Genomic DNA, 24,898 nt, shown 5'->3' with positions numbered 1-24,898 from the left:
CTCTTCTGCTGAAGGGGCTGGGGGAGAAATATCCAACAGCCTATTGATGGCTGAGATAAGGTCGTTTACCATGGCATCCCCATCAGGGGTATCCAGGTTGAGAGGGGTTCCAGGAATGGATTCCTGATCACTCTCATCAGACACATCACAGGGAGACTGATTGCGCTGAGACCCTGAGCAGTGTGATGACGTCGAGGGTCTTTCCCAGCGAGCTCGCTTAGGGTGGCTGGGGCTATCATCTGAGTCATAATCCTCGGCCTGTGAAGCCGGGGACCCCCCTGTGGGCTGGATTAATTCCAAGTGAGGGGGACCTGAGGACAGAGGCCTCGCCGTGCCCAAAGACTGAGCCCCATGCATAGATTGCAAGGTTTCAAGGATTTTTGCCATAGACATAGACATATTATCAGCAAAAACTGCAAAGTCTGTCCCTGTCACCGGGGCAGAACTTACAAGCGTCTCAGCCTGGGTCACTACCTCTCCTGACTCCGGCTGGCGAAGCAGCACCGGGTCGGAGCATTGCACACAATGGGAGCCTGCTGGTAGATTAGCCCCACATGCCGCACACGCAGTACACACAGCCCTGGCCTTGGCAGCCTTGCGTTTTGAGGATGGCATGTTGCTGCTTCCACAGAGGGATCTGGGAGAGGCAGCCAGAAGCGACCTCACAGTGCAAGAAATACAATATCTATATATCTGTACACAGTACACCGATACACCGTGAGGCACTAGAGGGACCAGCACAGAAAAATCGCTTACCGCCCGCTTAAAAAGCGGGTGTGTGGTCGCCAGATAGCCCCTAGTCCAGGTCTCCCAGAGCCTTGCGTCCTTCCTCCAGCCAGACTGCATGTAATGGCTGCCGGCGTCCTGAGAGAGAAGGGGGGCGGGCCCTGGGCGTTCCTGGCTAAGAGCGGGAAGCCTGCTTCCCTCTGTGCCTAGTGTGAGGGCTGGAGCATGTAAATCAGGCTCCAGCCCTCGTCGCTGCTAGCGAACAGCGTCTCTCCCCTACCCTGAATGACAGGGTGGGGGCGGGAACGAATCGGAGCTGCCGGCGTCCTAGGCCCAAAAAGCCGGGGACTCAATTTATAACCGCCGCCGCCGTAAAAGCGCGGACGGCGGATCCCCGGCGCACCACAAGTCACAGCAGCGCCGCCCGGTCCAGAGGGGGTCGGCGCTGCGTTCCCATACACAAAAAATCCCCCAGTAATCTGTAGGGACACTAACTCCAACGTTGCGGTCCCCGGCGCACTACAACACCCAGCCAGCCCGGAGTGTGTCTGTGCCTGCCGGGGACACAGAGTACCTGTATGATGCAGGGCCTGTCCCTGATCGTACTCCTGCTCCGTCTCCATCAGGTTCTAATGGGTCTGTGGATGGAGCCCGGCGTCAGAGCTGAGAGGCCGGCAGGATCCCACTTCCACAGAGCCCTACCAGGGGATGTGGAAGGAAAACAGCATGTCAGGCTCCAGCCCTGTACCAGCAATAGGTACCTCAACCTTACAACACCATCCAGGGGTGAGAAGGGAGCATGCTGGGGACACTATATGTGTCCTCTTTTCTTCCATCCGAAATAGTCAGCAGCTACTGCTGACTAAAATCTGTGGAGCTATGCATGGAATGTCTGACCTCCTTCGCACACAAAGCTAAAACTGGAGAACCCGTGATACCACGGGGGGGGTATAGCCAGAGGAGGAGGGGCCTTGCACTTTTGATGTAGTGCTTTGTGTGGCCTCCAGAGGGCAGTAGCTATACCCCAATCGTCTGGGTCTCCCAATAGAGCGCTGAAGAAAAAACGTTTCCCTCAGCGTTCCATCCGGCCGCCAAACAAGCAAATTTTGCCAGATCCGGTGAAAGCCAGATGGAATGCAAGGCCATCCGGCGCTAAGAGAAGTCTATTGGGGGGGGAACGGATCCTGCGGCAACAGATGCCGGATAGTTTTTTTTTCAGGTTTTTGCCGGATTGTGCCTGATGGCAAAAAACTGATATGTGAAAGCAGCCTAAGTCGTTCATAAGTATGTACAGCCATGACTTTGTAACAATTATAAGTAATAGACTGCTTTGACAAGAGCTTTCAGTTCTCATTTATTTAAGGCTGTGTGAATGTTACTTTTATTTTGGTCAGGAAGACAATGGGACACATTTGTCAGTCATGTTGTGGGAGGCATCAATTTAACAAAAAAACGCATGTTATTTTATTCGTGATGCAACTTATTACTGGGCCGCAAACATTTCTACACTTTAAGACTTAAATTAACAACATGGGTTATATGGCTAAAATCCAAGATCCATTGATAAAATTCATTTTAGGCTATGTGCCGACGTGGCGTTCTGTCCCTGCAGAAATTTCTGCAGCAATTTGAACAGCACATGGGCGCTTCAAATCGCTGCAGAAACACTGCGTACTGAAAAGCCGATTTCATGCGCTCTGGATGCAGCCCCTCCCATAGATAGAGCGGGGACTGCATGCAAAGCGCATGAAAGAAGTTACATGTCACTTCTTAGAACGCAGCGCTTCGCGTTCTAATACGCCACGTGGGCATGGATTATGCACAATCTTCATAGATTGTGCTGGGGACACAGGACGCACACAGTTACGCTGCAGTGCAATATGCAGCGTAACTGCATGAAAATACGCTACGTGGGCATGGATTATGCACAATCTTCATAGATTGTGCTGGGGGCGCAGGACGCATACAGTTACGCTGCAGCGTAACTGCATGAAAATACGCTACGTGGGCACATAGCCTTAAAGTAGATTCTAGTTTGTAGGAAAACCCCTTTAAGTTAAAACCCTATGAAATATCTACCACTTACCCTCCACATTTAAGACCCAAAGCAAGTAAAGCAGACTTCAATCTATCCAACCCAAGAGAAGCCAATTCCTGACAAAAAAAAAGATAAGAACGTAAGTTTAATGAATATAATGAACATAAAAGGTCAGTCACACAAGCTTTAAAATCATGTATGGATAAACCTGAATTAACCTGTATTAAAGGGAGCCTTAGGCTATGTGCGCACAAGCCCGTTTTACCCGCGGATTTACCCGCGGTTTTGGTGCGGAAATTTCTTGAGAAATGTTTGAAATCTTTCTGCAGACATTTCCCAGCAAAACCTATGAGAAAAAAAAAAATATCTGTGCGCACACAGCGTATTTTTTTCTCAAGAAAATTCTTTGTGAAGATTTTCTTGAGAACATTTCTTGAGAAAATGTGCATGTCACTTCTTTTCCGTAGGTACCTGCGGTATACCCCCGGAATTTCACTCCATTCACTGTAATGTAATCGCGAAATACCGGGGGTATACCGCAGGTAGCAAATGATGTGCAGTATACCCCCGGTATAGCCGCGATTTACCTGTGGTAATGTACATCGCTGCCTGCGGTTTTGCAGGAAGTGATGTCATTATGACAGAAGAGGAAGCGGAGCAGAGTAAACACACACGGCACACTCCCTGGACGCTGCACAGAAGCACTTCCGTGTGACCTTCAGATGCCCGTGCAGTCTGTGTCCCGCTCCGGCCCCGCGGCTGCCTGCCCTGCAGTGTCAGTGTCTGCCCGCAGGATCAGCAGCTTGTCACGCTGCAGCGCAGGCAGACACTGACACACAGCAGTGCGTGCAGCCACGGGGATGCCGAGCGCTGCTGTCAGGAGGTGAGATGAGATCATTACCTGCTGTGACAATCTCCTGCCGTCACCGCTGTCACTGCCGTCTATGCCCGTCTCGCGAGCAGCCCGAGACTGTCACTAGCGGTGACGTCACAGGCTCTCGCGATACTGCTGACAACGCGGCGGGCATAGAAGGCAGTGACAGCGCTGATGGCAGGACTGCAGGAAATAGTCACAGCAGGTAATGATCTCATCTAACCTCCTGACAGCAGCGCTCGTCATCCCCTGCAGTGACCTGGGCTGACCTATTGATGTTAGCTCAGGTGACTGCATTACTCTCCCAGCCAATGGGGAACATTCTGTTCTTCATTGACTGGGACATTGACTATGGTATGGATCGTCATGGGACCCCCTTATTGGATTACGCCGGACCCGGATTTGATTGTTCTTTTCAATAAATTGGTGAAAGAGGGAATGTTTTGGGGAGTGTTTTTTCAAATAAAACTTTTGTCATCAATTTTTTTTTTTTTTTTTATTACTGACTGGGTTTGTGATGTCAGGTATCTGATAGACGCGTGACATCACTAACCCCAGGGCCTGATGCCAGGTGACATTACACATCTGGCATCAACCCCATATATTACCCGGTTTGCCACCGCACCAGGGCAATGGGATAAGTTGGGGTGAAGCGCCAGGATTGGCACATCTAATGGATGCGCCACTTCTGGGGCGGCTGTAACCTGCTATTTTTAGGCTGGGGAGTGTCCAATAACAGTGGACCTCCCTAGTCTGAGAATATCAGACCCCAGCTGTCTGCTTTACCTTGGCTGGTGATCCAATTTGGGGGGGACCCCACGTTTTTTGTTTTAAATTATTTATTTAATGTAAAATAACAGCGTGGGGTGCCCTCTGTTTTGGATTACCAGCCAAGGTGAAGCTGCCAGCTGTGGTCTGCAGGCTGCAGCCGTCTGCTTTACCCTAGCTGGCTACAAAAGATGGGGGGACCTCACGTCATTTTTTTTTTAATTATTTATTTATTTTTTGGCTAAATACAAGGCTAGGCACCCTTTAGTGCCACATGAAAGTCATTAAAGGGTGCCAGCTTAGAATATGCAGGGGAGTGGGACATTATATAGGTCTTTCTCATCTATCTATCTATTTATTCATCTATCCATCTTTCCCTCTATCCATTATCTGTCTATCGATTATCTATCTATTATCTATATTATTTATTGCAGTTCAGCATAAAAAAAACGCAGGGATCAACCTGCAGCAAAACCGCATGCGTTTTTCCCGCGGTTTTGGTGCGTTTTTTTACCGCAGGTGCGGTAATCTTCAACTCCCAGAAGTTTCTCAAGAAATTTTCTTGACAAAAATCACTTTTCTAGTGCGCACATAGCCTTAAACTTGCCCAGGTTCCCCATATTGCCACTGTGTATTTATTTATTCAATAACCTTTGCACTTAGTCATTTTTTGTCTAAAAAAATTACCACGAACTGCAAGCAAAAAACTATTTAGAACTTTGGTAGCAATATGCTAATTAGTGGGTATTGTTTTCCACAGATCAATGTTATTCTGCCCCCTGTGGGCACGAGTAACATGTTTTGTGTCAGCAGCATCACCGCCGACTTTTGACAATTCACATTAACAAAGTCGATATATTTTACCTTATGCTGGAGTTATGAACTTGTCACCAGGTTTTTACCTTATGAGCAGCGGCCACCACCAATGAGCCCTTTATATGCAACATTCTAAGATGCTGTATATAAGAGCCCAAGCCGCTGTGTAGAGCATAAAAGTAACTTTATAATACTCCCCTAGGGTGCGGTCTGGTCCGATGGGTGTCGCTGCTCCCTGGTCTGGCGCCTCCTCTCTGCGGCGATCGCCCTCCTCCTTCTTCTGAAGCCGGGGTGCATGACGCGTCCGACGTCACATACACTAGCCGGCATTGAGGTCCTGCACATGCGCACTTTGATCTGCCCTGCTCAGGGCAGATTAAAGTATTGTAGTGAGCATGCGCGGGCGGTCTTTAACATTTCCTCGTGCCTGCGCATTACAGATTACAGTACTTTGACCTGCTCTCAGCAGGGCAGATCAAAGTGCAGCTGCGCAGGACTGCAATGCCGGCCTGGAAGGGATAGGAGGACAGAGATCACAGCAGAGAGGAGGCGCCGGATCGGAGAGCAGCAACACCCATCAGAGCGGACCACGCCACTAGGTGAGTATTATAAAAGTGTTTTTTACGTTCTACACAGCAGCCTGGGCTCTTATATACAGTATTCTAGACAGCTGTATATATGAGCCCACTGGTGGTGGCTGCAGCTTATAGTCGTCAAATCTGGTGACAGGTTCCCTTTAATAAACAGTACTTTGTGCCATAAGAAATTTGTGCCTGTATGTACTGCTGCCACAAAGCAAGGATCTCTAAAATATCTATATATTTCTATAAAATATCGTGGGTGGGCACGTCATCGTACAAAAACAAAGACCCTTTTGGAAAGTTTTTGCTCATGTATCAGTCTTCACCTGACGTGGTTAACTTTCCTTAATCACAATTTAACAATGAGGCTTTCGGGTAAAATTTGGCAGTGCAACTTGTCAAAGTTAACAATTGTTTCCAAATGGAATCTATTTTTGTCTGCTAGAAATATTCAAGGCCGACTACTGTATTTTTCAGACCATAAGACGCACTTTTTTCAACCCAAATGTTGGGGAACAGTGGGGGGTGCGTCTTATAGTCTGAATATAGGTCTGCGGGGAATGAGGGTGCTGCGGTGGAGCGGGTCATCGGTGGCACAAGCAGGCTGTAGCAGCGCCTGCCGTGACCACGTGGGCCCGCTCATTACATATGCACGCCTATCCTCCTGCCCATCATCTCTCAGCGCTGAAACCGGCACTGACAGATGGGCGGGGGGGGTGCACACATAGTAAACAGCCGGCCCGCGTGATCACCCCTGGCAACTACAGCCTGGAGTGATCATGTGCGGCTGTATTCACTGCTCCCCACGCATCATCAGCGTGGGGGGCAGTGAATAAGTACGGTACACTCACCGTTCCCCTGCAGCTTCGCGATGTCCTCCCATCTGCCGGTCAGCTAATCTGTGTAGAGAGCGGTGAGCACAGCGATGACATCATCCCTGTGTGCGCCGCTAGTCACGCAGGTCAACTGACTGGCAGACAGGAGGACGAGCGGTGCTGCAGGGAAGTGACCGGTGACGGCTCCACACTCCGGCGGCGCTGCTGCCGCCACAGACCGGAGGCGGAGCTACACTGCATGGAGCGAGGAAAGGTGAGAACATTTTTTTTTTTTTCTTTGTGTGATACAGGATACAGGCTATACAGCAGGATGGATGGGGGTATATAGCAGGATGGGGGCATATAGCAGGATGCCAGTATATAGCAGGATAAGTGCATATACTAGGATGGGGGTACATATACAAGGCAGGAGGATCATTACCAGGATGGGGTATCTTAGTAGAGAATTTGGGGACATTACCCCCATAACAGTGTCAGCAGTAGATCCTCGCCCCATATCAGTGTGTCATGACCACATATTTTGCTTAAAATTTTATTTTCCCATTTTCCTCCTCTAAAACCAGGGTGCGTCTTATGGTCCAGTGTGTCTTATAGTCCGAAAGAAGGGAATTTTGTTTACTTACTGTAAATTCCTTTTCTTCTAGCTCCTATTGGGAGACCCAGACAATTGGGTGTATAGCTTCTGCCTCCGGAGGCCACACAAAGTATTACACTTAAAAAAGTGTAACCCCTCCCCTCTGCCTATACACCCTCCCGTGGATCAAGGGCTCCTCAGTTTTGGTGCAAAAGCAGGAAGGAGAAAACATATAAATTGGTCTAGGGTAAATTCAATCCGAAGGATGTTCGGAGAACTGAAGACCATGAACAAAAAGAACAATTCAACATGAACAACATGTGTACACAAAAGAACAACCAGCCCGAAGGGAACAGGGGCGGGTGCTGGGTCTCCCAATAGGAGCTAGAAGAAAAGGAATTTATGGTAAGTAAACAAAGTTCCCTTCTTCTTTGTCGCTCCATTGGGAGACCCAGACAATTGGGACGTCCAAAAGCAGTCCCTGGGTGGGTAAAAGAATACCTCAATAAAAAAGCCGCAACGGCCTCCTCTTACAGGTGGGCAACCGCCGCCTGAAGGACTCGCCTACCTAAACTGGCGTCTGCCGAAGCATAGGTATGCACTTGATAGTGTTTCGTGAAAGTGTGCAGACTAGACCACGTAGCTGCCTGACACACCTGCTGAGCCGTAGCCCGGTGCCGCAATGCCCAGGACGCACCCACGGCTCTGGTAGAATGGGCTTTCAGCCCTGAAGGAAGCGGAAGCCCAGAAGAACGGTAGGCTTCGAGAATCGGTTCCTTGATCCACCGAGCCAAGGTTGACTTGGAAGCCTGCGAACCCTTACGCTGGCCAGCGACAAGGACAAAGAGCGCATCTGAACGACGCAGGGGCGCCGTGCGAGACACGTAGAACCGGAGTGCTCTCACTAGATCCAAAGAGTGCAAATCCTTTTCACATTGGTGAATTGGATTAGGGCAAAATGAAGGCAAGGAGATATCTTGATTGAGATGAAAAGGAGATACCACCTTAGAAAGAAAATCCGGGACCGGACGCAGAACCACCTTATCCTGGTGAAACACCAGGAAGGGGGCTTTGCACGACAGCGCTGCAAGCTCAGACACTCTCCGGAGTGATGTAACTGCCACTAGAAAGGCCACCTTCTGCGAAAGACGTGATAAAGAGACATCCCGCAGCGGCTCGAAAGGTGGTTTCTGAAGAGCCGTTAGCACCCTGTTAAGATCCCAGGGTTCTAGTGGACATTTGTAAGGTGGGACTATGTGGCAAACTCCCTGCAGGAACGTGCGGACCTGCGGAAGCCTGGCTAGGCGCTTTTGAAAAAATACGGAGAGCGACGATACTTGGCCCTTGAGAGAGCCGAGTGACAAACCCTTGTCCATTCCGGATTAAAGGAATGAAAGAAAAGTGGGTAAGGCAAACGGCCATGGAAGAAAACCGTTATCAGAGCACCAGGATAAGAAGATTTGCCAAGACCTGTAATAGATCTTGGCGGACGTTGGCTTCCTGGCCTGTCTCATGGTGGCAATGACATCCTGAGATAACCCTGAAGACGCTAGGAGCCAGGACTCAATGGCCACACAGTCAGGTTGACGGCCACAGAATTCAGATGGAAAAACGGGCCTTGTGACAGCAAGTCTGGGCGGTCTGGAAGCGCCCACGGTTGTCCCACCGTGAGATGCCACAGATCCGGGTACCACAACCGCCTCGGCCAATCTGGAGCGACGAGAATGGCGCGACGGCAGTCGGATCTGATCTTGCGTAACACTCTGGGCAGCATCGCCAGAGGAGGAAACACGTAAGGCAGTCGAAACTGCGACCAATCCTGAACTAACGCATCCGCCGCCAGAGCTCTGTGATCCAGAGACCGAGCCATGAATGCCGGGACTTTGTTGTTGTGCCGTGACGCCATGAGATCGACGTCCGGCGTTCCCCAGCGGCGACAGATCTCTCGAAACACTTCTGGGTGCAGAGACCATTCCCCCGCATTCATGCCCTGACGACTGAGAAAATCTGCTTCCCAGTTTTCTACGCCCGGGATGTGAACTGCGGAGATGGTGGAGGCTGTGGCTTCCACCCACTGCAGAATCTGCCGGACTTCCTGGAAGGCTTGACGACTGCGAGTGCCGCCTTGGTGGTTGATGTATGCGACGGCAGTGGCGTTGTCCGACTGGATACGGATCTGCCTGCCCTCCAGCCACCGATAGAAAGCCAATAGGGCTAGATACACTGCCCTTATCTCCAGAACATTGATCTGAAGAGAAGACTCTATCGGGAGTCCAGGTTCCCTGAGCCCTGTGGTGGAGAAAAACCGATCCCCAACCAGACAGGCTCGCGTCCGTGGTGACCACAGCCCAGGTTGGGGGTAGGAAGGATTTTCCCTGCGATAGAGAATTGGGAAGGAGCCACCACTGAAGAGACGTCTTGGTTGCAAGGGAAAGAGAGACTTTCCTGTCGAGGGAAGCCGACCTCCTGTCCCATTTGCGGAGAATGTCCCATTGGAGTGGCCGCAGATGGAATTGCGCGAACGGCACTGCCTCCATCGCTGCCACCATCTTCCCCAGGAAGTGCATGAGGCGCCTCAAGGGGTGTGACTGACCCCGAAGAAGAGATTGCACCCCTGCCTGCAGAGAAAGCTGTTTGTCCCGCGGTAGCTTGACTACCGCTGACTGTGTATGAAATTCCATCCCGAGGTAAGTCAGTGATTGGGTCGGTGTCAACTTGGATTTTGGGAAGTTGATGATCCACCCGAACTGCTGGAGAGTCGCCAGAGCGACGGTAAGGCTGTATTGACACGCCACCCGAGAAGGTGCCCTGACTAGGAGATCGTCTAAGTAGGGAATCACCGAGTGGCCCTGAGAGTGTAGGACCGCCACAACGGATGCCATGACTTTGGTGAAAACCCGTGGGGCTGTCGCCAGGCCGAAAGGCAATGCCACGAACTGAAGGTGTTCGTCCCCGATGGCGAAACGCAAGAAGCGTTGATGTTCGGGTGCGATCGGCACGTGGAGATAAGCATCCTCGATGTCGATCGATGCTAGGAAGTCTCCTTGTGACATCGAGGCGATGACCGAGCGGAGAGATTCCATCCGAAACCGTCTGGTGCTCACATGTCTGTTGAGTAGTTTGAGGTCCAGAACGGGACGGAATGATCCGCCCTTTTTTGGCACCACGAACAAGTTGGAGTAAAAGCCGCGACCACGTTCCTAAGGGGGAACGGGGATCACAACTCCTTCTGTCTTCAGAGCGTCCACTGCCTGAAAAAGTGCGTCGGCCCGAGCGGGGGGCGGAGAGGTTCTGAAGAAACGAGTCGGAGGACGAGAGCTGAACTCTATCCTGTAACCGTGAGACAGAATGTCTCTCACCCATCGGTCTTGAACATGTGGCCACCAGGCGTCGCAAAAGCGGGAGAGCCTGCCACCGACCGAGGATGCGGCTCGGGGATGCCGAGAGTCATGAGGAGGCCGCCTTGGAGGCAGTGCCTCCTGCGGCCTTTTGGGGGCGTGACTTGGACCGCCACGCATAGGAGTTCCTCTGGCCTTTCTCCGGCCTGCTGGACGAAGAGGATTGGGGCTTGGCGGAGGGACGAAAGGACCGAAACCTTGATTGTATTTTTCGTTGCTGAGGTTTCTTAGGTTTGGACTGGGGTAAGGAGGAGTCCTTTCCTTTGGATTCCTTAATCTCATCCAATCGTTCGCCAAACAAGCGGTCGCCAGAAAACGGCAAACCGGTTAAGAACCTCTTGGAGGCCGAGTCTGCCTTCCATTCGCGCAGCCACATGGCCCTGCGGACAGCCACAGAGTTAGCGGATGCCACCGCTGTACGGCTAGCAGAGTCGAGGACTGCGTTCATGGCGTAGGAAGAAAAAGCTTACGCTTGAGAAGTCAAAGACGCAACCTGCGGAGCAGAATTACATGTGACTGCATTAATCTCAGCCAGACAAGCTGAGATAGCTTGGAGTGCCCACACGGCTGCAAAGGCCGGGGCAAAAGACGCGCCCGTGGCTTCATAGATGGGTTTCACCAGGAGCTCTATCTGCCTGTCAGTGGCATCCTTTAGCGATGAGCCATCTGCAACCGATACCACAGATCTAGCCGCCAGCCTAGAGACTGGCGGATCCACCTTGGGACATTGAGCCCAACCCTTAACTACTTCAGAGGGGAAAGGGTAACGTGTGTCAGTAAGGCGCTTAGTAAAGCGCTTGTCCGGAACCGCTCTGGGCTTTTGGACAGCATCTCTGAAGTTAGAATGATCGAAAAACGCACTCCGTGTACGTTTGGGGAACCGAAACTGGTGTTTCTCCTGCTGAGAAGCCGACTCCTCTACAGGTGGAGGCGGGGGGAGAGAGATCTAACACCTGGTTGATGGACGAGATAAGATCATTTACTAAGGCGTCCCCTTCAGGTGTATCAAGGTTGAGGGCGACGTCAGGGTCAGAGCCCTGAGCTGCGACGTCCGCCTCGTCCTCCAGCGAGTCCTCAAGCTGGGAACCCGAGCAGCGTGAAGAAGTCGGGGAAGATTCCCAGCGAGCCCGCTTAGCCTGTCTAGGACTGTGGTCCGGGCAGGAGTCCTCCACGTGAGACCTAGGGCCCAACCTGGGAGCACGCTGCGGTGCGGACCGAGAGGGGCCTGGAGGCGACGATCCAACAGGGGCCGGGGCCTGTGTAAGGACCGGTCTGGACTGCAAAGCTTCAAGCAGCTTGGCAGACCATTTGTCCATAGACTGAGCCATGGATTGTGAAAGTGACTCAGAGAGTTTCTCAGCAAAAGAGGCGAACTCTGTCACTGCCGCCTGGACAGGGGGAGCAGGGGGGTCTACATGAGCCGAGGGGCCCACTAGTGACCGAGGCTCCGGCTGAGCAAGCGAAACAGGGGTCGAGCATTGCTCACAGTGAGGGTAGGTGGAACCCGCAGGTAACATAGCCCCACAAGAGGTACAGGCCGCAAAAAGAAGGATTTTTGTGTACTCACCGTAAAATCTCTTTCTCTGAGTCTTCATTGGGGGACACAGGACCATGGGTTATGCTGCTGTCACTAGGAGGCTGACACTAAGTAAACAGAAAAAGTTAGCTCCTCCCCAGCAGTATAACCCCTGAGCCGGAGGCGGGCTCAATCAGTTTAGTGCACAAGCAGTAGGAGGAGAATCAAACAATCCTGGATAAAACAAGTTAAAAACTATGACCAGTAATCGTGTGACTAGTGGCCTGGGGAAATGGCCACTGATGCAACCGACAGGTAATATATATAACCAATAACACAAGCAGGGTGGGTGCTGTGTCCCCCAATGAAGACTCAGAGAAAGAGATTTTACGGTGAGTACACAAAAATCCTTCTTTCTCTATCGTTTCATTGGGGGACACAGGACCATGGGACGTCCAAAAGCAGTCCCTGGGTGGGAAGAGAAACCATCACCGGAGACAGGAAGGCAACCGCTTCCCCCTGTCGGGCTCGCGCCAGACGTACAAGCACCTACGTTGTGACAGGTGTGCCACTGCCACCCGCAGACCTTACTCCAAGACTGGCCGCTGTCGAAGCTTGGGTGTGACCCTGGTAGAAACTAGTAAAGGTATGCCGACTAGATCGGGTGGCGGCCCAGGGAACCTGGACGGTCGACATCTGGAGTCCAATCGTCCAAAGGGTACCCCTTGCTCGGTAGCCCGTGGCGGAAGTCCGCCCTTCAAGCGAAAGTCTTCACCTATGGAGTAATGGATCCATGTGACAATTCTGGCCTCTGGCGCCGGCATGCGCCCCTTGGGAACGGGTGGCGTGGTGGACTGGGTGTCGGTGTAACCGAAAGGGGTGTCCTGCAGACATGTAAGACTGAGGGCTCGTACCAGTTCTGGAACGAACTAGGCCCCTTTCCGGCTGAGAGAGGAGACTAGAACCGAAAACCGAAAACTAAACACATCTTCTGGAAGGAATCAGCGAGCTGCCCTGGACAGGAACGAAGAGTTCTGGCCGGAGCCTCCCCTTGTCCTGCTGGAGGAGCTGGAAAACAAAAAAGGGGGGAAAGAGCGACAAGAGGGCTGTCCGCCCCGATGCTGTCTGTAACAACAAGATGTCCACGAGGAGCCCACCTAACAAAAACAGGTGGAGCCGGGCAAAAAGGGTTACCTTGAACGAACCCCTCACTGGAATAAGGACCCACGTTTTTAGCGAACGATGAAACAGCCGAGCCAGATGGACGCTTCTCTGAGCGAAGGCCCTGATTGGAGGACGGGAAGTGAAAAGACTCTGAACACACCGAAGCGAAACGGGCCGACACCTGGCCGAAACACGGACGCGCGAGAGGGCCGCATTCGGATCTGACTGGAAGAATGCCAGCAAGAAGGAGGGAAGATGTGGTCCTCACCCACCGGGAAGCTCTTTCCTAGTGGAAATAAATCCTGGAGGAAACTGGATTCCCGGCCCTCAATGTTGTCTGTAATCCTCTTGTCAACAGACCTGACCGAGGCAGAGCCCGGGATCCACTGGCGTGGCCGTCGAACTTGGGACTTTTGAGTCCTGGTAGAAGAGAGGGTCCCCGACACGGAGAACTTGGCGGTCGGGAAGGAGCCCCGGGGCCTCCGTGAGGAGTTGAGTAGGCTATGCGAACTATGCTCGCCTGGGACACTCCAGAGGCATCGTTGCCTTGGTCCATCCTGAGAACCCTCGAGACCATGGGAAACTGCGGGAAGATGCAGGAGAACCTGAAAAGGCTACCCGACCGGTCGAGGGCGTCGTCACCTAGTCCAGAGCAGGTGGTACACTCGACGTACCATTGACTTGAAAGCTGGAACGGGAGAACAATAGGTCCACGACTGGAGGTCTTCCCTCGCCCGGGAACTGACTGGTGACTCCCCTGTTGAGGAGCCCTTTTCCTAAGGGAGGTCTTTCCTACCGAAAAAAATCGGCCGTCTAAAACGTCCATGCTAGGGATGTACTGCCGAGGTCAGCGAGTTAAGGGACCCGTCCCCGGGCAAGATCTTCTTGGCCTCTTCCCTTGCCATGAACTCTCTGCGTCTACCTGGTGGATGATGCACGTCGCCGCTGTGGCAAACCCCGACCCAGAGAAGAAATTGAAGCCGTGCTAACAGGATGGCTCTGGCTTCCGGAATATTGAAGGGGAGACAACGCTCTAGGGCTGTCCCTCGGGACCGTGCCGAGGAATGGTGGGGGCAGCCTACCCTAGCACGGGAGACTGGTGACGGTTGATAATATCCTCCAGAGGAGGGAAGGGAAGCTTCCCAAGGGACGGTTTCGAAGACTGGTCCGCTATGAGGAGATTGGCGGATCACCCGCGAAGACGGAACCCTCTTTGTCTCCGATCTTCAGTGTGGTCCACTGGAGAGTAAGGGATGAATCTGGTACGTGCACCGTCGCTATCACCGCCACAGACTGCCGAGGGCTCGCATAGCCAAAACGGGAGCGGGTGGCAAGGGTACGCGGGACTCTGTGCCAGGAAGGAAAAAACTATTCCTGCGTGAGGAGCAGCTACTCCTGAACGGGCTCGAAAAAAAACGTGCCTAAGGGATGATGGACCGAGCCGGGGTCTGGTAGGACTCCTTCCGGTATCTCAGCTGCGCTAGTAGCGAAAAGTGAATATGACGGTCTAAACCCCAAGCAAGGATCCTTGAAGGGAGAACTCTGGGCCTCCCGGCCGTACTTGGGCGTAGAGAACCTAGCAGCCCTGGAAAGTAGGGTGCGCAGGGACAGTGATCCCTGCAAGCGCTCTGATAAAAAACTGGAACGGTCCACTGCCACTCAAGGTGGAGGGGCTGTTGGAGGGATAGAGGCTTCCTGACGGGTGCGGCGTGAACGGGCTGGGACCTAGTGTGAGGGGACGATCCTGATGCATCTGGGTCGATGCAGGGAAAAGAATGAATCCTTCCCTTACGTAGTCTAGGGTAGAGAAGTACTCTACTCTGACGTAGCCAAGTGGGGCCACTGGACTCGCCTATCTTCAGAGTGGCGTTCCCTAAAGTCGGAAGGGAAGTCAGTGACCTCCTAGATGTCAAATCTGCGTTCCTGATCCCGAGTCAGAGGTCTCGACAGGTGGACACACTGATGGTAGAGGCTCAGGCCGAGCAGTAGGCAGGCCCCAGGTATGTGAAGAGAGGGTACTCACTGAAGATGATAACCAGTCCTGGGACGGGATAGGTGGAACTTGGTCCGCTGCGTATGGAGTCCGCTGATTCTCTGAGGGACGCCACGTTCGGGACGAGAAACCCGGAGGAACACAGGCGGGTCGACCACAGGGTGGGGTACCCCTTCCTTTTGGAGCCCCTTTCTATAAGGGGTAATGACAATAAAAGGACTTACCATTGGTAGAAATCGAGGCCTGGGATTATCCGTGCTAACACAGTCACACGGCGAACTGTATTCCACTGAAACCGAAGGGGCCTGCCGTCTTCGTCTCTGCAAGGTGACTGCCCCCTCTCTCCAGAGCCCTTCGGGGGAATGATAATGCCAAAAACACACGACTTACCGGTGGTAAACGGCGTGTCTGGTAGATGTCTGTAATCAATCCAAGACTCCAGTGTAGCCTGGCCATACTTTCCGAAAACCCCTTTGGAGAAGGGAAAAAAGACAATGACATGGCTTACCGCAGGCAAACGTCGTGTCTGGTAGTTGTCCGTGAACACGCGGTAACTCGGCGAACTCTGGATGTCCCCCGAGCACATCAAGGGTCTGCTCCCAACGCCCTAAAGGAGACCTGGGTGCACGGAGAGAAGAGGGGCTGTCCGTAGCCTTACGGCTTGACTCACCGTTTCTAGCATACTAATGCGTCCTGCGCCAAAACATCTAGGTCCTGCTCGGAGTCCAGCGGAGATGGAAAGCCTGGGCCAACACCCGAGAGGTCGTAAGACTACCGTAGGAAGGGCAGTCTGGACCTGGGGAATAAGGTGGAAAACTGGGGGGCCACGAAAGACGAGACCTGGCAGGTCCGCTTCCAGCCTAGGAAAAAGGTCCCTGGTACGGGACTTGTCTCCCCGAGGGAATGGCGCCGTTTTGTGGATGGTATGACCAAGCGTCGGCGGGGGACGCAGCGCATGCGCACGAACCCGAGGGACGTCAGCGAGGGAATATATGGCCTGAGACAGGGCGTTAACCAGCCGGCAGGGGCGAGACACAGGGGCGTGCGGTGCCAGGGGCTGCGGTAGCTGTCAACACTAATCTGCCATTATGTGCGGGAAATTACCATTAAGGGAACCGCAAACTTGAGCTACCAGTCCCAAATAATTAAAAAACTCAGCTCTGAGAGCTCTTAGACTAACCCTATTGGGATGTGTCCTGATGCAAAAAACCCGAAAAAAGTACCTGAAGAGGTTAATGTATAATGTACAAAACGCAAGCCCTGATAAAAAACCCCACTGTATTTAATCATCATGGAAACTAGGGTTTATCTTCCCCTGATATACGGGCTGCTGCAGCGTCAGTAAACCGCATACCAGGAGTTTGCCATAATCACCTTTTTTTTTTTTTTTTTAATGAACGCTGAGGAGGCTGGAGGTGGGCCCAGGAGAGCGGGAAAACGCAACCACCGCCCCCACTGTGATGCCTGGGGCTGAGCGGAGGGCGGAGACGGAGCGGCCGGCGGCCAATAGCGATGCGGCGGGGGGCGGGCCTGGGACGCCGGAGACAGGGCCGAAGCCGGGGCCTAAATTTTGAGGCAGCCGGCGCAGGGGAAAACAGAGACCGGCGGATCCACCCGCAGGAGCGGCGGCACGGCAGCGACGAGCACCGCAGGCGCGGAGAAGGACTCCATCGCCGGATGGAGACGCGGCCGGGGCGCCCGGTGAGTAGGCCCGGACCGGGGCCTAAATTTGAAACCGCCGGCGCAGGGGAAGGTAGAGACCGGGGGTCCTACCTGCGGGAGCGGCGGCGCGGCAGCGATGTCCGGGCACCGGCCGAGCCCTGCCTGTGTGGACTCCAGCGCCGGGTGGGGGCGAGGCCGGGGTGCTCGGTGAGTAGGCCCAGACCGGGGCCTATATCTTGTAGCCGCCCGGGAGAAGGGAGGGTGAGTGTCCTACCTGGTCGGCGGCGCCGCATCTGGCAGTGTGCAGGCGTGGAGCTCTGCACCTGTGTCCGCTCCGCACACCGGAGGGCTGGCTGCGGGCCGCAGAAGAGAATGAGGCAGGCAGACAGGCAGGAAGATGGACGCTGGTGGGGGCAGGGAGCCCCCTGTAGTGAGGCAGCGCTGCGGGCCCGATATCATCCAGACGCGCTGCGAGGTCCAGTCCCTGCTGTATGCCCCTTGCACCCTTTGGAGTGATACCGCAGGGTGAATAGGGGGTGCCCAGGAAGGATTAGCCCAGCGTGCCAACCCGGGAGTGGTACCGTGGAATTGGACGGGGGAGAGGGCCCGACGAATCAAGCTTCTGCGACCCAGGGGAGCGGTACCCACACGGGCTGCGAGAGCTGAGGTAGAGAAACGATACCTGCAGAAAAAGAGAAATCCAACAGATGAGAGCGACGAGCGTCGCCGAGAGAAAAAAGAAAAAATATACGCAAAAAAACAAGTGGCTGAAGGGGGCCCAGTCGGCCCACATCAGCCTCCTACGACACTAAGCAAAAAACTGATTGAGCCCGCCTCCGGCTCAGGGGTTATACTGCTGGGGAGGAGCTAACTTTTTCTGTTTACTTAGTGTCAGCCTCCTAGTGACAGCAGCATAACCCATGGTCCTGTGTCCCCCAATGAAACGATAGAGAAAAACCCTGTGCCTTAGCACCTTTGCTCCTTGTGGACGACATGCTGTTGTCTCCTAGGAGAGTGATCACTGAGGGTATATGGGAAAGAGTATACAGCCCGACCGAACAGAAATATATATATAAATACGTATCTATTCCGGCACCCTAGGGGGACCAGCACCGGGTGACCGGTGTGGCTTACCGACCGCTAAAAAGCGGAGTGTGTGTCCTCCAGATTCCCTGCCTTAGGTCTCCCAGAGCTGCAGAGCTCTTCCCTGAGAATCCTCCATCGGCAGAATGCCAAAAAATGGCTGCCGGAGCTCTCAGGGGAGGAGTGGAGCCGTGGGCGGCGCCAGGAAAGTGCGGGAATCTGGGGTCCCCACAGTGATCAGTGAGGGGGGAGGAAACATATAGGATGCTCCGGCCCTCACAGCCGACGTCAGGTCGGCCGTCCCGCCCTTACCCCTGACAGGCAGGCCCGGGGGCGGGATTTTTGCTACTAGGCCGCGATGAAGCCGGGGACTAAATTTAAGACCGTGCCCGACAAGCAGGCGCGGTCGGCGCGGAAGTCCGCCGGCCTTCTCAATACAGCAGCTGCTGCAGCGTCCGGGAAGAAGGCGCTCCCTGCACAGTCCCCATGGGGACACAAAGTACCTTATAGTTGCAGGGCCCGGTCCCTGAGGAAGAATAGACTCCGATCCGGCAGATTCCCACAGGGGCTGCGGAGGGAGCACGGTCCCAGTAAATGGATGACCGGTCAGGATCCCACTTCTCCCATAGCCGCTAAGGGATGGTGAAGGAGACTGCATGAGGCTCCGGCCTTTGTACCCGCAATGGGTACCTCAATCTTAACAACACCGCCGACGTAGTGGGGTGAGAAGGGAACATGCCGGGGGCCCCGTGGGGGCCCTCTTTTCTTCCAACCGATATAAGTAATATGAGAATGCATGAGTGGATGTGTGCCTCCTTCCACACAAAGCATAAAACTGAGGAGCCCGTGATCCACGGGAGGGTGTATAGGCAGAGGGGAGGGGTTACGCTTTTTTAAGTGTAATACTTTGTGTGGCCTCCGCAGGCAGAAGGTATACACCCAATTGTCTGGGTCTCCCAATGGAGCGACAAAGAAAATACGGTATTTATCAATTCCTCCTTGCATGCTAAATTTCTACTTTTTTAAACCTCCAGGGAACTACTTGAATCTGTGACGGATTGATTGCTTACATTATATACTGCAATAACACAGTATTATAGAATATAGCAAAATTATAGTTCTCCTACGAAGCCCAGTCTGTGGACTAACATGGAAGTTATGAAGTCCTTCAGCATGCAACGGGCTGTAATAGTAAACCATTGGTTTAGTAGGCTGTGCCTAGATGTGTATACTTGTATATCTGAAAAATGGTACTCTGACATGGAAATGTGTATGCTCATTATAAATAAATTATCCCACAAGCATCATCATCCCCAAACCATAGGATAAATAATAAATGTATAAGATGATGTGTGGTGAGCACCTTGAACTCCAGGTGCGTCTCATGGGATCACGTAGCCCAGAGAGATTAAATGAACGAGTTTTATCTAATCCTGGCACTTCCAGTTCGTTATGGTATTTTTATGTATCATTTTCCTGTCCTGAAGAGGATATCTGCTTTTGTAACTATATTTACCCCTTTGGGTTTTCAGTTACTAATATCTGAACCAATCTTGGTTCCTATATCTTAGTTTAACATCTTAGGGTACGTGCCCACGATCAGTGTTTTGGACGTAGCATGTTTTCACTGCATCCAAAATGCTGCGTTGTACAGTACAAGCATAGTGGATGGGATTTCTAGAAATCCCGTGCCCACTATGCTTGTTTTTTTCCCGCAAACACTGACCTGCGGTGTGTCTTTCCAGACCGCAGCATGTCAATTGTTTGCTGCCGATTCGCATGCGTCCTCAATAGGTAGAACACAAGCGAGAGACCGCAGCGCACAGAAGCCTGACCGTGGGTACGAGCAGCTGCGGTCTCCTGTGGAGGAGACTCATGGCCCCGCAGGTCAGGACGCAGCGAGTCCGGATTGTGGGCACATACCCTTACATTCAACAATCAATTAGTAAATCTAGTCGCTGTCATTTATTTAGGCACATTCTACCTGCTGTAACAGTGTGTGCTACTGTGAATATTAACTCTGTGGCTATATAATTATTCCCTGCTTATCACCTATATTTTGAACTGTGTGGTAGATGATATACTGGTAGTATCCAGTTACAGCCACGTCTTTAATTTTTAATTAAATGGTCTCCTTGCTAGTGAGACTACGTGTGATGAAGTGTTTAAAGGGAAGGTGTTTAATGTTTTGTTTAAATATTATAATTTGTTTTTAATTGAGCAAAATAGAAAAAAAATATTTTAAAAGTTTGATATTTTCCATTCTTAAACACAAGGGAAGCAGCTGCTGAAATCCGACTGTAGAGCTACTGTAGAACTAGCTCACATTACAGCTGCAGTAAAAGTGGGCAGAATCTGCTCTCCTGAGTGTGATGTCACAGCTCCCCCTCCCAATCTCAGTGTTTCCAAAAGGATAAGGGAAGATGAAGTGAAGTGACATAATGCGGAGCCATTTTGTTGGTGACTGAAAAGTGATCCTAATAAGTCTAAAGTGTCACCAATGATAGCTGCATAGTGCTCCACTGTATCCTGCACTTCACTGTATACCATGTCCCACTATATACTGCCCCCACTGTATCCTGTGCCCCACTGTATACTGCCCCCACTGTATCCCACGCTCCACTGTATACCATGCACCCATATACTGTGCTGCCAGTCAGTATCGGAGGTCCGAGGTGACACACAGCAAGGAAGGGTGATCTATAACCTGAGCCCAGCACTGCACTACAGATGATCACCACTTCCAGCCACATGCACTCACCCCAGACCTTTGTCCCGACAGCCTCTCCTGTCAGCCTGGTGTCTGTTACTCCGATCAGCAATCACGGCACAGAGCAGTGATGAACTGCTAGGATCGGAGGCCCGAAGTGAGCACACGTGAGCGGGGTAGTGGCGAAGTGGGGAGACGAGTGGCAGAGGGGGGGGGGGGGGAGGCGACAGGCGTAGTTGGGAGGGGGGGCAGCGGTGGAGTGGAGGGGGGGGCGGTGGAGTGAAGGGGGGCGAGCGGCGAAGTGGGGGGCGAGCGGCAAAGTGGAAGGTGGAGCGGTGGAGTGAAGGGTGGAGCGGCGGAGTGGGGGGGAGCGGCGGGGTGGGGAGCACTACGCCAGGATCAGTTACATTGCAATCACTGCTGCCCGGCACCAGTACTCACCCCAGCCAGAGCGGGTGACAGGGGGAAAGTGCAGCACACAGGATACACTGTGGGCTCCACAAAGATGGTGCTGATCTCCTCCTTCTGCTGTGATCTGGACAGCCCAGGTGGGATGCCTAAAAGACAACCCAGCAAGGGACTGCTTTGTGGCTATATCCACTCTCTAAACATTAAGCCACAGAATGAGGTGAATAGCCAGGTAATTGTTTGCAACCTTAGTGGAACATTCTACCACATCAAGAGATGCAGAACAAAGACATTTAGTTGCTTGCGCAATCTGGTCTGCTGCCTCAGCTAACTTCACCTCCTGGGGCCCAGCCAGAAAACTGCACTGCAAATGCTTTAACAGTCTTCGCAACCCAGGTAACGACAAAGGCCTGACAAAGGGCAGACCCTGCCGCCTCAAATGGAGACTTAGCCTCCATATGTTTGTCCATAGGATCCTTCAATGCCAGAAACTCCCCAAGAGGCAGGGTAGTGGTTCTAGATAGGTCGGATAAAGCAGAGTGTAGCTGTGGGGAGGGAGAGCTGCAGCGGAAAAACTCTGCTTGGTGACAAGCACATGTGCCCTGCGGTCAGATAAAGCAGTCAACTTGCCCCAATCACCGTCTCTGAAGAAGCTGTGCTTCTAGCTCCTCTTGCAGTCTTCCTCTTCCCTCCACATTAGAGTCTTATCATCACCATCTGCTATCTCCTATCTCAGTAATTTAAAAATCTGTTTTCACTGAACACAGATTTTATAAGAGCATTGGGACTTTTGAAAATTAATGAGGAGTCCTGACAGAGCATATTTTTCTCATAAGAGAAAGTTTCTTATTTTCACATGTACTACTGATTTAGGCAATAAAATTAAAATGACAGTTACTCTTTAAGAAGAATAACTAGAGATGAGCGTTTTCTCTTAGCCATCATTGGGGGACACAGGACACAGGACTGAGGACAGTCAAGACTGTCCTCAGGGGGGTTTCCCATCTAGTTTCCCTGTATAAACGGTCGCTGGACCCATGGGACCTCAATCTCGTTTTGGACGGTATCCAGAGGTCCCCTTTTGAACCTCTTAAGGAATCTTCTCTTACTCTTCTCTCCTGGAAGGTAACATTCTTAGTGGCGATTACGTCCATCAGACAAGTTTCGGAGCTAGCAGCACTCTCTTGCCGTGAACCCTTTCTGATCTTTCATCAGGACAAGGTGGTTCTACGCCCCCTTCCGGATTTTTTTCCGAAGGTTACTTCCCCGTTTCATATGAATGAGGACATTGTTCTGCCTTCCTTTTGTCCACACCCAGTCCATGGGGTGGAAAGGGTTCTATATTCGCTAGACCTTGTGAGGGCTCTCCGATATTACGTACTTAGGACAGCCCCTTTAGGAACATAGACTCCTTGTTCGTCATTCTTGAAAGGCCTAAGAAAGGAGAGGCAGCTTTATAGGCAACGCTGGCTCGCTGGATTCGCTCTATGATCCAGGAGGTCTACCGCTTGCAACTGAAGCCCATTCCTAGTGGGCTGCGGACTCATTCCACGCGAGCAGTTGACGCCTCTTGGGCCATTAGGCATCAGGCTTCAGTGGAACAGAGGTGTAAGGCTGTGACCTGGTCTTGCCTACATACTGTTTCAAAGCATTACCGAGTCCATACCCAGGCTTCGGCTGAGGCGAACCTAGGTAGGAAAATTCTGCAAACGATAGTGGAGTACCTATCTCAGTAGGCGCTCCTGGCTATCTGGGACTGGTTCCTAGTCCTTGGGTTGCGTTGTTTATTGTTTACCCACCCATGGACTGCTTTAAGACGTCCCATGGTCCAGTGTCCCCCAATGAGGCGTCAGATAAAAACGGATTTTTGTGTACTCACCGTAAAATCGTTTTCTCTTAGCCATCATTGGGGGACACAGCACCCTCCCTTTTGCCCTGTTGGGCCTTAGCTTTTTTCTGTCTCAGTACTTTTTTGTTATGAGTATTCACTCACGTTTTTTGTTACTTGTTCTCCTACTGCTTGTGTACTAAAACTGAAGTAGCCTGGCTGGGCCAGGGGATGTATACTGCAGGGGAGGAGCTAACATCTTTGAATCTACTTAGTGTCCTCCTATGGATAAGCAGCATAACACCCATGGTCCTGTGTCCCCCAATAAGGCGTCAGAGAAATAACCATTGGCCTTCAGAGCCTAATAACAGCCTCCAGGTGTTTGATCTACCTTTGCTGGCTATCAAAAATAGGGGGGAGCCCATGCTATTTTTTTAATTATTTAAATAAACAATTTAAAATAAAAAAAATGGCGTACCTTGGCTGGTTATTAAAAATAGGGGGGGACACCACACTGTTTAAATTATTTAAATAAATAATTTTATCAAAACAGAGTAAGATCACCTCTATTTTTGATAACCAGCCAAGGTAAAGCAGACAGCTGAGGGCTGCAGCCTGTAGCTGTCTGTTTTACCTGTGCTTGTTATTAAAAATAAGGAGAACTTCACATTTTTTTAATTATCTTGCTCTTACCAACATTTTACTTCTTTTTGCAGCCCTCCAGCCCTTACAACAACCATTTTACAGCACCAAATTTAAGGTCCCATTGACTTATATGGGGTTCGGGTCAAGTCTGGGTCCTGAACCAAACTTTTAACTAAAGTCTGGCCGCTCATCTCTAGGGATATCTAAGGATAACTAAGGATAGTCCCTGATTTACACAAACTTAGGTTGCTGCTGAAATAATACCATACCTCCCATGATGAAAAAGCTGAAAGGTCCAAATGAGCTCCTGCATGTGTAAGAGCACTGCTGGTTTCTTTCTGTAAGACATAAGAGCTTTTCATTCATACTATTTTCAAAGATAAAGTTCTAGCAATTGTCAAAGATAAATATCGTACACGTCAGTCATGGTAAATTCAGATCTTAAATGGCAATGTATAGGATACACTGCTTTAGTAGATGATTTAATTCACAGCAGAAGAGAAAACATTTAATAACAAACCCTGTGGCTTTGAGCCAAGCAATCTAAGAAAAGGGAATTTTGTTTACTTACCGTAAATTCCTTTTCTTCTAGCTCCTATTGGGAGACCCAGACAATTGGGTGTATAGCTTCTGCCTCTGGAGGCCACACAAAAGTATTACACTTTTAAAAAAGTGTAACCCCTCGCATCTGCCTATACACCCTCCCGTGGACCACGGGCTCCTCAGTTTTGGTGCAAAAGCAGGAAGGAGAAAACTTATAAATTGGTCTAGGGTAAATTCAATCCGAAGGATGTTCGGAGAACTGAAGACCATGAACCAAAAGAACAAATTAACATCAACAACATGTGTACACAAAAGAACAACCAGCCCGAAGGGCACAGAGGTTGGTGCTGGGTCTCCCAATAGGAGCTAGAAGAAAAGGAATTTACGGTAAGTAAATAAAATTCCCTTTTTCTTTGTCGCTCCATTGGGAGACCCAGACAATTGGGACGTCCAAGAGCAGTCCCTGGGTGGGTAAAAGAATACCTCAATAAAAGGAGCCGAAAACGGCCCCCTCTTACAGGTGGGCAACCGCCGCCTGGAGGACTCGCCTACCTAGACTGGCGTCTGCCGAAGCATAGGTATGCACTTGATAGTGCTTCGTGAAAGTGTGCAGACTAGACCACGTAGCTGCCTGACACACCTGCTGAGCCGTCGCCCGATGCCGCAATGCCCAGGACGCACCTACGGCTCTGGTAGAATGGGCTTTCAGCCCTGAAGGGAGCGGAAGCCCAGAAC

General features: G+C 51.7%; 1 protein-coding gene across 1 annotated transcript in view; it reads right to left on the bottom strand.

The window, feature by feature from the left end:
- SF3A3 (splicing factor 3a subunit 3) overlaps positions 1 to 24,898 on the bottom strand; it is a 150,493-nt gene that overhangs the window by 81,228 nt on the left and 44,367 nt on the right. Inside the window, exons 9-10 of the mRNA XM_075334102.1 lie at positions 23,890 to 23,958; positions 2,813 to 2,880 (exon numbers count right to left, since the gene is read on the bottom strand). Of these exons, the coding sequence (XP_075190217.1) occupies positions 2,813 to 2,880; positions 23,890 to 23,958 (137 nt within the window). The remainder of the gene's footprint in view (positions 1 to 2,812; positions 2,881 to 23,889; positions 23,959 to 24,898) is intronic.

Source organism: Anomaloglossus baeobatrachus, chromosome 2, assembly GCF_048569485.1.
Source record: "Anomaloglossus baeobatrachus isolate aAnoBae1 chromosome 2, aAnoBae1.hap1, whole genome shotgun sequence".
Taxonomy (NCBI): domain Eukaryota; kingdom Metazoa; phylum Chordata; class Amphibia; order Anura; family Aromobatidae; genus Anomaloglossus; species Anomaloglossus baeobatrachus.
Note: the sequence above shows the minus strand (reverse complement) of the source record. Positions and strands in the feature narration are given on the sequence as shown.